The 14,524-nt window shown below is 35.3% G+C and overlaps 1 protein-coding gene across 1 annotated transcript in view; it reads right to left on the reverse strand.

Annotated features, from left to right (window-relative positions):
• The window catches only part of CCDC14 (coiled-coil domain containing 14), a 40,187-nt gene that overhangs the window by 13,678 nt on the left and 11,985 nt on the right, over positions 1 to 14,524 (reverse strand). Inside the window, exons 5-8 of the mRNA XM_069472711.1 lie at positions 12,695 to 12,931; positions 12,488 to 12,582; positions 11,064 to 11,580; positions 8,432 to 8,573 (exon numbers count right to left, since the gene is read on the reverse strand). Coding sequence (XP_069328812.1) covers positions 8,432 to 8,573; positions 11,064 to 11,580; positions 12,488 to 12,582; positions 12,695 to 12,931 — 991 coding nt within the window. The remainder of the gene's footprint in view (positions 1 to 8,431; positions 8,574 to 11,063; positions 11,581 to 12,487; positions 12,583 to 12,694; positions 12,932 to 14,524) is intronic.

The raw sequence follows: 14,524 nt of genomic DNA on the forward strand, positions 1-14,524 counted from the left end.
CTTTTAATGGAAGGTGCTTGGTCTCCATGTGGCAAAGCAGTTTCGAAGGTTTCATGGCTTCATTGGATAGCAGTTGCCACATATTATTCAAAGTGGGCTTGGAGAATGTGAATTACCTATTGTAATGAACACATAATTTAAGTAGAACCCTTGGTATTTTCTTTTAATGAAGCTTTCATTTTGTTGGCAGTCTTAGAGTCTTCTGCTGTCTCATCATTGGGTCTTTCCCCCTTTTCAAACAAGCTCTCCAACGATGTTTGCTTTTTACTTTTTTTGCTAGGGTTAGCTTGTGGGCTTACCAAAACTGTGATTGAGACAAGTGCGCAGTGTGAGAAAGAGGCACAGATGTAAGTGGCAAATAAAATAACGGGCAGGCCACGAGCAGACTAAATAAGTGTCGGATTCTGACTTAAAGCCTGCCACCAGATGCAGCCGTACAATCAAAGTACATCAATTCACTTGCCATTATAAAGCTTCCCACCAGATGCAACTTAATGGTAGCTTGGCACTCACTGATAGGATTTTGGTATGAGTCTGCAAGCAAGTGATTTATTATGGTCTTTGTGCAGTCAACCCAGTCTGCTAATGATAATCTATATTTGCAGCCACTGCCAGGACTAGCATCACCACCTCAACTCCACCTTAGATCATCAGGCACTAGATTCTCACAAGGAGCTCACAACCGAGGTCCCGCGCATATGCAGTTTACATAGGGCTTGCACTCCTATGAGGATTTAATGCAGCAGCTGGTCTGACAGGAGGCAGAGCTCAGGCAGTAATGCAGGCGATGGGGAGTGGCTGTAAATACAGAGGAAGCTTCGCTTGCTCACCCGGCACTCACCTGCTGCTGTTTGACCTGGTTCCTAGCAGGTCATGGACCAGTGCTGGCCTGTAGCCCAGGCATTCAGGACCATAGGTATGAGATAAAGGTTAAGGTTCATTTTTTCAAATATGGCCCTCCAATTGTTTCAGCACCATTTATTGAAAAGATTATTCTTTCGCCAATTTCTTTGACATCTTTTCCAGAAACTAATTATCTGTATGTTTCTGCACTCTATTTCAATGATCTATCTGCTTACCTTTACACCAATGCCACTCTGTCTGGATTACTATAACTTTGTAGCTTGCAATCAGATAGCACTAACTTGGTTCTCCTTTCCTAAAGTTATCTTATTTTAGATTCTCTGAATTCCCATGTAAATTTTACAGTCAGCATTCTGCAAAAGAGACTGCCTGAGTTTTCACTGGAATTACTTAGAATTTATAGATCAATTTGGGGAGAACTGACATCTTAAATCTTACATCTATGGATCTGGTTTATCTCTCATTTATATAGGTTTTCTTTGATTTCTTTCAGCAATATTTTGTAGTTTTCATTCTATGAGTCTTACATATATCAAATTTATTCCTCAATTGTTCATATTATTTGATGCTATTTTAAATAGTACTAATATTAAATTTCCTTTCAAATTGTTCACTGGTAATACACAGAAATACAATTAATTGCCTTTTGTATAATGATCTTGTATCCTGCAACCTTGCTAAGCTCACTTACTAATTCTAGTAGCTTTTTTGTAGATTCCATAGGATTTTCTACAAAGACTATCATGTCATCTGTGAATTTACTTCTTCTCTTTCCAATGTGGCTGGCTTTTATTTATTTTTCTTGCCTTATTGCACTGGTTAGAACCTTTAGCAGAATGTTAAATATAAATAATAATCATTATTTGTTGAATATTATTAGTATATTTTCTAGTATATACAGAGAAAAAAACCAAATAGCTAAGCAGAATTTTAAAATATTGGAATGATATTACAAACACTATTTAAAAATATCATGTGTTGAATTTTAGGATTATATGATTTACACTTGATCTTAGCCAAAAGACTGAGAAGCGATAGATTATATGATTTAAACGGAAGGAAAATAACAAGTAAAACCAGAACTGATAAACTTTAGGCAAATATTTCTTTACTTCAAGAAATATTATTCCTAAATAACCTAAATTAATTAAATAGAATATAAAAAATCTGGAGTTTGGAATTCATATTGTTAAGAGTACAATACAACCATAATTTCCACAGTTGTCTTAGTTCTATGTATAAATTCAATATTCATGTCTAATCTTTTCCTTCATTTGAGTTCATCTTTTGGTTGACTGGATTTTGCCACTCAAGAGTTTTCTGTTTTGTCCTTACAGGAGTCCAAGCATGCTATATTTCATAAGTTCATGTACACTGAGAAAATGACTGTTGCCTTTACACTAAAAGGACAGCTGGACCATATTAGAGATACTTGGGGCATACTCTCTTTCCCTTATAACTCTGTAAATGATCTTCTACGATCCTCTGGCAATGGCAATTACTGTGAAAAGGCTGAGGCCAGCCTAGTATTTTTCTCATAATGATTTTCTATTTCTTTTGAGTGGCTCCAAAGCCTTATTTTTCTCATCCTTAAGGTGTAGTAACTTTACCAGCATATGTCTTGGTATTGATCATTCTGCAATTTTTCTGGGATCTTGTATGTCCCATTCATCTGCTGACATAGAGCTTTAGATTAGAAAATTTCCCCTTTATTTATTGTCTTTTAATATTGTCTTTAATCCATCTGTTCTGTTTTTCAGGAATATCAATTTTGTATCTTTTCCACATATATCATCTTCTTTATAATAATTTTTTAAAATATTAAATACCTTTATTTAAAGGTTCTGGAAAATGAGATCTTTCTCTATCATCTCCAATACTTTCATAGTAAGTCCCTTTTTACACCCTCATTATGTTACATATACCAAAAACACACTTTGTGCCAAATTTTGGGAACTTTCTCTGGGTACAATGCAATGAAATACTATGAAGAGCTTATATTCTTAACAGCTCTACTGTGACCCCAAACTGGTCTATCTGTGTAAATATTTTTTACTATTACACCAGGACACCAAATCTCAAGAGATAAGTGACTTTCCAGAAGTCACACTGCCAAAAAGTTACACATGTAAAGCTTCTAGTTCAGCTACTCAAACGCGATGGAACCTGAGTTACCACCTAACCCATTTCTTTAACTGTAAAGTGGAAGAACAGAATCTACCTTGGTTGTGAGAATTATATGAAAAGATGAACATGAAGCATCTGCTACATTGCCCTGTTACCACCAGCATTGCCCTTACTGCTCTAACTCTTGTGGCAGTTGCTGTAAGTTGCTAAACATTAGTAAGAATATTTGACCTTATTAGAGGCACTTTCCTAAAATAATTTTTAGATCATTCTTTTTCGATTTTCCTTTGTGTGATTTCCTACAGCTTATCTACCATACAGTCAGTCAATTTAATAAATATTTGTTAGACTGTTAGGCACAATTCTCAAGCACTGGAAATATAGTGGCAAACTAAAGAGACAAAAATTCAGGCTTTTCGAGTTTAGAGACAGAGAAAAAAAAAAAAAAATAGAACTTACCAGGGACTTATGGACGAGAAAAGGGGGAGTTAGTGTTTAATACGTACAGAGTTTATGTTAAAGATGAAAAAGTTTTGGGAATAGATAGTGATGACTGCACTGTGAATGTATTTATTGCCAATGAAATATACACTTAAAAATGATTAGAAAGATGAATGCTACATATATTTTACCACAATGAAAATAAATAAAAATTTTTAAAAGGGTCTAGGAAGAAAAATAACCTAAGTCTGACAGGAGACAATGAACTACAAATCTAGTGGCAATTAAAATGAAAAACTTGAGGGGAAAAACCCAAAACCAACAAAACAAAACAGTTCAGCCTTTGTATTATATAAGTTCTAGTGGACTGTAATATCCATGACTTCACGGTTCTTTGTTGTTAATTATTTTTAGTTTGTTTCTAACAGGGCTTTCATTTTTATAGCATTTTTTGTTTTTTTCCTTTATTTTTCTGAGTTCACCTAACTCACTTTTCTTCTCCTTTTACTGTTTTTCTTCTTTAAGTACTTTCTCTCAATCTCTCTCTTTCTCCCTCTGAGAGATCCTATTACCTCTAATTTCTATGGAACACTGTTTCAAGTTTTCCTGGATTTTCTTTGGGTGATTTGTCTTGTGATGGTTATTCTTGACCTATCTTTGTTCCCATTCTCAGTTTATTTTGAATGTTATGCAAAAGTCTCTCCTATATATTTTTTCTTCCCATGGGCTTCTGTAATGTCACTCTCCTAGTTTTCCTGTTACTTCTCTTGTTGCTCTTTCTCTGGTTTCTTTCACAGGCTCCTCTTTCTCTGTTCTTTCCTTAAGAAGCTGTTATTCTCGGCCGGGCGCGGTGGCTCACGCCTATAATCCTAGCACTCTGGGAGGCCGAGGTGGGCGGATCGTTTGAGCTCAGGAGTTCGAGACCAGCCTAAGCAAGAGTGAGACCCCATCTCTACTAAATATAGAAAGAAATTATTTGGACAGCTAAAAATATATATAGAAAAAATTAGCCGGGCATGGTGGTGCATGCCTGTAGTCCCAGCTACTCGGGAGGCTGAGACAGGAGGATCGCTTGAGCTCAGGAGTTTGAGGTTGCTGTGAGCTAGGCTAACGCCACGGCACTCACTCTAGCCTGGGCAACAGAGTGAGACTCTGTCTCAAAAAAAAAAAAAAAAAAAAAAAGAAGCTGTTATTCTCCAGCAATTCACTTTTCACTACATTCACACTCTACACCTTGTTGGTGAATTGACCACTTATATGCTAACAACAAATCACCTGCTTTTAATCATCATTGTCTCCAGTGCCTACAAAGTGCCAGATCTATAGTAAAAGTTCCATAAAAACACGTTCAGTGAAAACTCCCAAGTCTACATTTCTATCCTGGATCATGTTCCTGTGCTCCAGACTTCTATCCTATATATCTCCAGATGACCTAAAATAAAATTATACATTCAGCACATTTAAATCTTAACTGGCAGCTCTCCTTACTCAAAAAATAAAATGAAATAAACAAACAGAGAAACAAATCTATTCTTCCTCTATTAGCTCCCACCTGGAAGAATTATGCTACCATCTGTTGAATTATAAGAACAAAAACCTGAATGCCATGCTTGACTCCTCCAGTTCACTCCCATTTCATTTTTCGGTTCTGCATGGGTACATAATGGTTTCATATTTCAGTCTAAAATCAGGAGATGGTCATGATTTTCACTTGCCCTATACATATTAAGGTACTATCTAGTTCAATGCCTCTTCAGTGGAGGTAATACTGCCCTCTCAACTCCCATCATGGAAATTTGGGAATGTGCCAGGGCTTTCGGTGGTCAAAACAAACCAGGCACTATAGACATTTAGTGGTTGGGGACCAGGATGGCTAAATGTCGGAAAACTGTCTCAGAAGACACATAAAAACTGTCCAGCCCAAAAGCCCAAAATGTCAAGATGCCATAGAAACAATGCACCTAGCAATTTTTTTTTAAGCCACAAGATGGCAATAACCTCCAAGAAAGTCCTGAAAGATCACTTTCTGGCTAAAAAGAAACACATAGCTCAAATGTCTAAATAGAAAAAAAAAATTTTTTTTATTGAAAATGATGAAAAACACTTTGAATGAGCCTTTGCATTCCAACTTTTATTTGTAATGGAGATTATGGATAATTCTTTCCAATAAAGATTACCAAGTGGCACCAAAATTCCTACACTACTGCTGGAAACCTCATTCTGCTAAAAGGAGCATATCTAATAAACTCTTCATTTTTCAGTAGCTTCATCTTTTAGAAGGTCAAGTAAACAACAGTGGCAATAGCATGCTATATAATCTTTGTCCTCTAAGGACAGACAGTCAAAAGCTCTGGTGCCAAGTGTGAAGAATTAGACAAGACATCAAACTAATACCTTTTTAAAAAATTAAAAATAAATGGTGGCTCATAAAACAGTAAGTCTCATTTTCTTGAATGGCTTATAATTAGCTACTAAGACAATTCTAAAATGTTCTAAGGAACAGAAATGAATAAGAACCATTGATCTTTCCCATGGTGACAGTGTTAAAAGAGACAATATTCTGAGACTAAGTTTTGGTATGTTTCTTTAAGAAACCAATTATTTGACTGTCATCCCTTTAAATAATATACTTTTTTGAATGGCTTATACTGTATCCTTTTTTTCCCCAAAATACACCTAAATAGTGAAGTATAAATAAATCTCTACTTTCTAGTGGAGACAGTGTAAAAGTCTACAATGTAGTTAAGACCACTGTGCTCTGAAATCAAATTGCCTGGGTTTGAGTCTTAACTCTGTAACTTCATAGACATGTAACCTTGAGTAAGTTATGTTAACTCTCTATGACTTGGATTCCTCATCTGTAAATGAGAATAATAACACCTACTTGATAGAGCCATGGTGACAATTTGAAGAGATGACACACGTAAAGGATAATAGCCTAGCACATAACAAACACTGAATAATTGTTAATAGTATTTGCTGTTCATTACCATTATTATTTATTCTCATTTTTGGTTTTGAAAAATTAATGCTGTTATAGGTATCCCTTAGGTCATGACTGAAGACAATATTATTAGAATTTAAACCTAGCAACTCCATCTTTTATCATAGTAACTACAGGCTAATAATCTCTAGAAAAATAATCCTAAACAAGTAAATTTCATTAGGTATAATGCATTTGCAGGCTCCAGATTAGTATTCTATTTAATTGTTTTCCAGTTTCCTGAAAATTTGTGCAGGTCCCTGCAGGTCCTATCTTATATAATGTCTATGGCTCATGTGAGAGATATATATATATGTTTTTATCCATGGTTTCTGGCTCCTAACTCCCATAACCCTTATTATTTCCTAAGTGACTAAAATAATAAGCATATTTTTTTGTTAAAGTATTTGGCTGTTTTATCCTTGATTCCCAAAGCAGCTTCAGATCAGCTTCCAAGTGATAAAGGTGAAAGATGGTCTTTTGTTACTATCGGGGCACTTTAAACCTCAGAAGCAGGCCTCAGCTCTCTCTGACCTTCTCTTGTCCTCCTTTCACCTGTTCCTTTTTCTCCCTCAAGGCAGGTCATAGAAACTAAAACTATACTCTAATCTTCCCCTGCCTTTCCGTCTCAGAGGTCGCCACCAAGAAATTCTTTCACCTACCTTGTCTGATTATAGGTCACAAGACTCCCATTTCAGAAGTCATCCTGCCCCATTCCTTGGAAGAAGGAATGCTGTACAGAGAGGCCAAGAAGAATCTCAACAGATAGGCCTTGCTGAGTTTCCCCACTCAGCCTATTAGTATCAGATCATGCCCTTTTTGTCCAATCATATTTCTACACAGTTGTCCATGCTTCAATCATGCCTATCCAATGAAGTCTCCATAAAAAGCCCAAGAGGACAGTTACAAAGAGCTTCCAGATAGCTGAACACGTGGAGGTTCCTGGAGGGTGGCACACCTAGAGAGAGCATAGAAGCTCCATACCCCTTATCCCATACCTTGCCCTATGCATCTCTTCATCGGTATCCTTTGTAATATCCTTTGTAATAAACTGGTAAACAAAAGTATTTCCTTGAGTTCTGTGAGCTGCTCTAACAAATTAATCAAACTCAAGGAGGATGTCAGGAGAACCTCAATTTATAGCCAGTAGGCAGAAGCCCTGGTAAAATAACCTGGGGCCTACTATCAGCATGGGAAGTGGGGCTCAATCTTGTAAGACTGAGTCTTCAACCTGTGGAGTCTGACCCTATCTCCAGATGGATAGTGTTGGAATTGAATTGGAGGACACCCAGCTGGTGTCTGCCATAGAACTGACTGCTTGCTTGCTGGTGGGGAGAAATCCCCACACATTTGGTCACAGAAGTGTTCTGTGTTGATTGTTATGGTATGAGAGCAGAGGAAAAACTGTTTTCCAAAGCAATGTCCCAGACATTTCCATTAGGCAGGGCCATGTACCTTGTTTTAGCCTATGCAATATATGTGGTAGTCTGACCATCACTTCTGGGCCAAGACATGTAAGAATGCCCTGTTGCCATATCCACATTCTCTTTTTCCTGGAAAACACATACTGAGACAGTGGCTTTGTAAAATGGAGGGATCCTGGATCCTGAGGCATATGATGGCAGAGTGCCTCCAATGACCCATGTTGGTCTTGGCATGGGCGAGAAATAAACTTTTGCTGTGCTATGCCACTGAGATTTAGAAGTTTGTTACTACAGCATAACCTAGACTAGCCTGATAAATACAATGAGGGACTTCATTTTCCTGTCTACATACTACCAACTAAGCGACAACAGAGGTAGAAAAGATGGAAGAAAATATGTACTAGTGGACAGAAGTAATAGAAGAGTTAGAGAATGCTGGAATCTTTGGAAAATAGGAAAGAAAAAGTAGAAATACAGTTAAGACAGCAAATCTATTTTCCTTATGAAGTTCTAGATATCTCATTTGGCGCCTTTGTTCTGGCCATAAGACATCTTTGCATACAGACAAAAATAATCAAAAAGCAATTCTTACCTTCGTAACTGAGCATTTTCACTTCTTAATGGTTGCATGGCCAGTGCTATTTCAACCTCGATATCTGTGTTTCCATTTACTGCTGGAAGCACAGATACATATGCCTCCACTTCTGTAACCAACCTCTGAATTTCTGAATCCTCTATAAAAGTCAGAAAAAAGAGTAAAATCAGTATTGTAAATTATTTTTGGACAGGATTATTACATTTTACAAAAAAAAAATCTTTATACATGTGTACATACTATAAATAAATTCAACTCAATTATTTATGAATTTATTATACAAATTCTATTTTCCTCTTTCTTGCTGCTTATTTGTTTAGTCAGAAGAAGTGTAAAGAAATTAAGTTCAGTAAAAATTAATCTTAAATCATAGGATTATTACTGATTTTGTTCAGTTTGAGAGTCAAGTAGGAATGTGGTTTATACATCTCCTAGTTCATACTTACCTAAGGATTATAGTGGCCTCCTATGATCACTTGCTATAGGGTTTCCTATGATTGGTTATAATGGTAACATTTACAATATGCCCTTTGATCCTGGCATAAGCAAAAAATTTACTTTAGGTGATTAATTTGGTAAAATATTGAGTGAGGGTCTGCTAGAATAAGGTTTCATTATTTAACTTTCTAAAGTAGATTTAACACAACCAGCCACACCTCATTTGATGTGATGTCAAAAGGGGTACCATTTTTGTTACTAATTGTGGAGAGTGGATATTTTTAAAGGTGGCAAACAGACACAGGTATAGATGGGAAATATTAGTTCTTTTGTCTTTTTATTTTTGTCTCCTCGTTCCCATTCAAAAATTCTATGGATTGAAAGTATTTAAAATTATCTATTAACTAATACCCAAAAGAGGTTGAAAATATATTCCAAAGTACAAAAATTTATCCAGGGGCTGGGCATGGTGGCACACGCCTGTAGTCCCAGCTACTCGGAAGGCTGAAGCTAGAGGATCACTTGAGCCCAGGGATCTAAGGTTGCAGTGAGCTATGATGATCCCACAGTACTCTAGCCAGGGCAATAGAGCAAGACTGTCTCAAAAAAAAAAATTTTTTTTTTTTTTCAGTTCCACAAGTATTTTTACATCCTGATGAAAAGTACACGCACACAGTAAGTAACTGTACCCAATTACCAAGCAATCTTCTACTAATCTTCTGTAGAGTAGTTTTGCTCATGGGCTTTAAAAAAGGCAGAGACCTGGGCTCCAGCACTTTCTAGGGACATAACCTTAGTCAAATTACTTAACTCTTTTTTTTTACAAGTTAATCTTTTCAAAATTATTTATTTATTTAAACTGACAAATAAAAATTGTATTATTTATCACACACAGTATATTGTTTTGAAATATGTATACATTGTGAAATGGTCAAACTGAGCTAATTAACATATGCATTATCTTACATCTTTATCATTTTTTTTTGTGGTGATACTTAAAATCTACTCTCTTAGCAATTTTCAAGAATACAATACATTGTTATTAACTATAGTCACAATGTTGTGCAATAGATCTCTTCAACTTTTTCCTTGTATCTAACTGAAATTTTGTATCCTTTCACCAACATCTAAATTACTTAACTTTGGAAGCCTGAGTTTTTTCATGGTTAAATGGAGATAAAAACAGTACCTCACAGGGTTGTTGAGAAGATTAAATGAGATACTGTTCTCCAAGCCTCAGTTTCCTCATCTTTAAAATGGGAGCAGTAACAGTACCACATAGGGTTGCTGTGAGGATTAAACAAGATAATGCATATAAAACACTTAGCATAGTGCCAGGCATATGTTAAGTGTTCAATAAATGATAGCTAATGATATTATTGTTATCATGATTAAGTATTTTATTATGAGAACGGTAGTAAGTTGAAAGTCTAAAAACAGCAATTTTAATACACTAAACCTCTGATGTTCAACATTCATACAGCATCTTAAGATTTTTTTTTTTGGTCAGTCTGCAAATGTTATTTATTTAATCAGTGCTTCCATAATCAATTACTGTGTTTTCCAAGATGACAAATGTATAACTCATTCCAAGCAAAATCCATTACTTTAGAATATATATACAGAATAAAAACAAATGAATACAACCTGACTCAAAGACATTTTTCCTGATTTAAGGAAAAAAATTCTAAAAATAAACTTAAAAAGGCATAAAAAATTTTGAGTTACTTCTCAAAGTGAGATTTGTTAAACAATATAACAGTTGCTTATTAAAGAAATGATGCAAAGGAAGTCTGCATCTTTTTAAAGTAGGAAAAATAATCAGTCTATTCTAGGAAGTTAGTTATCTTTAGGGATCCTCTAACGATTAAAATTTTATCTGTACAAATTCTCTTGGTTGAATCTTTTCATGGTCCATTATCAAGTACAATGAGCATACACTTACAAAAAAGACTGACGGTTTGATATTGCCTAATACATTTCAAATCCACAGGAAAGAAGGGATCAAAACCTAAAAAGTAAAAATACAACAGGCAGAACTCATTTCCTTATTAGTTCAAGGCACCATTCTATGGAAAATAACACAAACTCCGTATCAATTATTCTAAATTTAAATGATGGCTAAATAACAAGACATTGCTAGTCAGTATAACATCATCCTACAGAAAATTATAAAAAAGTATTCATCTACCTTGTTCCGCTACCAAGGCCTTGAGTTCTCCCAACAAATACTTTATAGTTCTAACTTTTTCAGCCGTCTGGTTCACATTTTTTGCCTTCTGTACATCCTTGACTATGCTTGCATCTTGCACATGTACATTTAAACCCTTTCCTTCACTTGTGGTCTCTCTAACTTGTCCTCTGGCACATTTTTCTTCATTAGTGGCCAAGAAAGCTGGCTGTGATCGAGTGGGGCTTCGCTGTGTCTGACCATTTGAATGAGTTTCTTTTCCATGAGACTGAAACAGAGACATGTATGTTTGAAAACATTTTAGTAGGTCTGCTTCCTTAGAAGCTCCTTGTTGTGGCAGAATACCATTAGCCAGGCCCAGGTGCTGAAATGTTGGAATAGGTGATATGTCTGTTTTGGGCAGGCTACATGGAACTCCAGGAATGGTATTAAATGAATTCCTTAGAACATCAGCACAGTTCACAGAAACTGTTTTACTTTGTGATGCAAACTGGTTGTCACTATCAGTTTGAACTTCCTAAAGAAAGAAAAAAAACAAGTTAAGCCTTCAGAAGTATAAGCACTCACTTATAGGTATTAATAATTATAACAAACTTAAACCAGAAATATCAGAAACATTAGAAAATGACTTTCTAATATCTTCAGCTTAAAAGCGAGTAAGCTGAAGTATATTTCTTTTCAGCAAAATAAAGATTCTTGTTTTTTAAAGCTTAACTAGTTTACTCTGCAATATGGGAACATTATAAGGCCATGACTAAAATACCACATATGGTTTAAAGGCATCAAAGATCAGTCCACTTTGGGACTAAAACAAACATTTACACTTTGGGAAACTGCACTGTAAGAAAATAAGCTCAAATACACAGAAAGCTTTTGCACATAGTTACAGAAATGGTACAGTAGTGAAAAACCAGCTGTTTTTTAAATGTCTAATCAAGCGGGAGTAGTTACACAGACTATAGCATATTCAAAAATACAGTATTAACCACTATTAAAAATTCACAGAAGGTATTTATTAATAAACATTTTTTATAATAAAATTTTAAGTGAAAAGCAGTATATACAACTATATAAAATTTAATTATAACTTTAGTTTTAAAAGAAAGCAAACTTAACAAATAAAAACCAGAAACCAAAACCTACCCAGAGAATTAAATAATTGGAAAGCATGCTACCGCTCTGTTAACAGGAGTTGTGCTTGAGTGGTGGGTATGGTTGATTTTTTTTCTACTCATCTCTACCCCTCTTTCTCCTTCATTATTGTCATCAATAATAGGTAAAACTTTTCTAATAAAAAAAACACTTAAAAATTGGTTTTTACATCCTAGTGCATTAAAATACAATCAGTAAATTCAATATTCCCTCCTAAGATGGCAATTTCTACATGCAAATAATTACTTGTGAGGTATACAAACTATACTCACTGAATGAACCACTGGAGGGCAGGGTGGTCGCTGAGGTGACCAGACTGGGGTGAAGGTACATAAGCCATAATTAGAATGTGGAGGTGCCCGAGATTCTAAAAGGTAAGAGGGAGATAAAATCATTCACATCTCATACTGCTTATACAAAAACAAAGCAATTTAATTACAGCTTATATTCATGCTTTTAAAAACATCAGTCTTACTAACCAGAACCAGACATAGAATGGCAAGGTACAGGAGGAATTCCACTGGTGCTGTTCTTTGAAGCCAAATTATTCATCAGTGACATTTGAGTCTGCACATGCTCACAAAGGGCTTGGTATATTATGGGTGAATACATTCTATAATGATCTTGCAATGACCAATTTTGTGATATGTCTGATGTGTCTCTTTGACTTCCAGCAGAAGCTTCATTAGGTATCTGTTTCTTATTATGTGAAGATTCTAATGTGGAACAAGAAACAAAAGTTCTTGAAATATGATTCTTCAAAAACTTTTACCGCAAGATCTTAAGCACAAAAATAACTCTCAGAAACAATCCAGTTCATCACATACTTCACAGAAGGGCTTTACCATTATCACTATCCCCCTAAAGAAAATGATCTCAAATTCTTTTTGAAAAGTATCTAATGAATTAAGTAAGTTTCCCCAGTCAAAAATATCTACACTAATTCTTTAAAATCCCCATTAATGCTATTTGTTAAATCTCTCCCTTCAATTTTAACACCTTTCTTGAAGGTATCATATTGTCCCTAAAGTCCGATAAAACTCCTTTGCCTTGCCCCTTGTCCAAGTTCATGCTCTCAGGGGAAAACAGAATAGGAAACACAGAAAGAATACTTTGTAACAATTCTGATGCCTTGACAGTTTAGAAAAAAAATCAGAGCTATGAGATCAATATGAAAAGTAGACTAAATCTACACATTGGGCTGTCAAAAAACCATCTTAACTTGGCATAACGTTTTCTAAAGCCTGACCATAACCTACTTTTCCAACCACCTTCCCATCACCCCCAACTCAAATTTTTCATTCCAGCCAGGCCAATTTAGATACTCAACAAGCTTTTCTCACCTTTCTTTAACATTGCTCATGATGAACCATTCCTTCCAATTCAATTCTACCCAGTCAAGCAAGGCTCATCTGAGCTTCCCTCTTCCATGGAGCCTTTTCCAATCCAATCATTCCAGTCCAGTGACTACTCTTTGCCATTCCAAAGCACATTTGTTTAAACAAATCATATACCACTGACATACTGCCCTATGTTGCTTATCTTTCATTCTCTTGTGCCTCTGACTAAAGTATAAGCTTCTTTAGGCAGGGCTATACTTTATTATTATGTTATACTTTATTATTCTCTCTTATAGAGCCTGGTATTAGTCTATGTACAAAGTAGAAACTTGGTATTAATAAAGTAATAAATGAAAAAAGAAAAGTTTTCTACATTGCACTACCCTTTAGATTGGTATAAACATCTAAATTTTATTAACATTTCCCTAATAAGATACCCTTCCCAAATTTTTTTTTAATACTATTAACAGAAATGAGAGTGTTCTGATAGATCATAGGTTATTAGGGTACAAAATAAATTTAGACAAATATATAGGCCTTGGCAGTACCCATCAAAGTTAAACATACATATATTCTATGACACAACAATTCCACTCACAAACATATGCGTAACAGAAATAGGTGCTATGGCTACTAAGATACATGTACAAGAACGTTCAAAACAGCTTTATCAGCAGTAGTCAATAACTGAAAACACCAAATAGCCATGAATAGTATAAAAAGATAAACTGTGTTAATACTTATATGCCAGAATACTATACAGCAATGAAAAAGAACAAAGTACTAATATATGCAACTACTTGGATGAATTTAACAAAGATTTAGCGAAAGATGTCAGACACAAGAGGATATAGTGTTCTATTGTATGTAATGAAGTTCAAAAACAGGCAAAACTATCAAATGGAAATAGAAGTCAGGAAAGTGGTTACCCAGGGATGAGGGCAGAGGTGGTGGTGAGGATACTGACAG

This window comes from Eulemur rufifrons, chromosome 7 (genome assembly GCF_041146395.1).
Source record: "Eulemur rufifrons isolate Redbay chromosome 7, OSU_ERuf_1, whole genome shotgun sequence".
NCBI classification, from domain to species: Eukaryota; Metazoa; Chordata; class Mammalia; order Primates; family Lemuridae; genus Eulemur; species Eulemur rufifrons.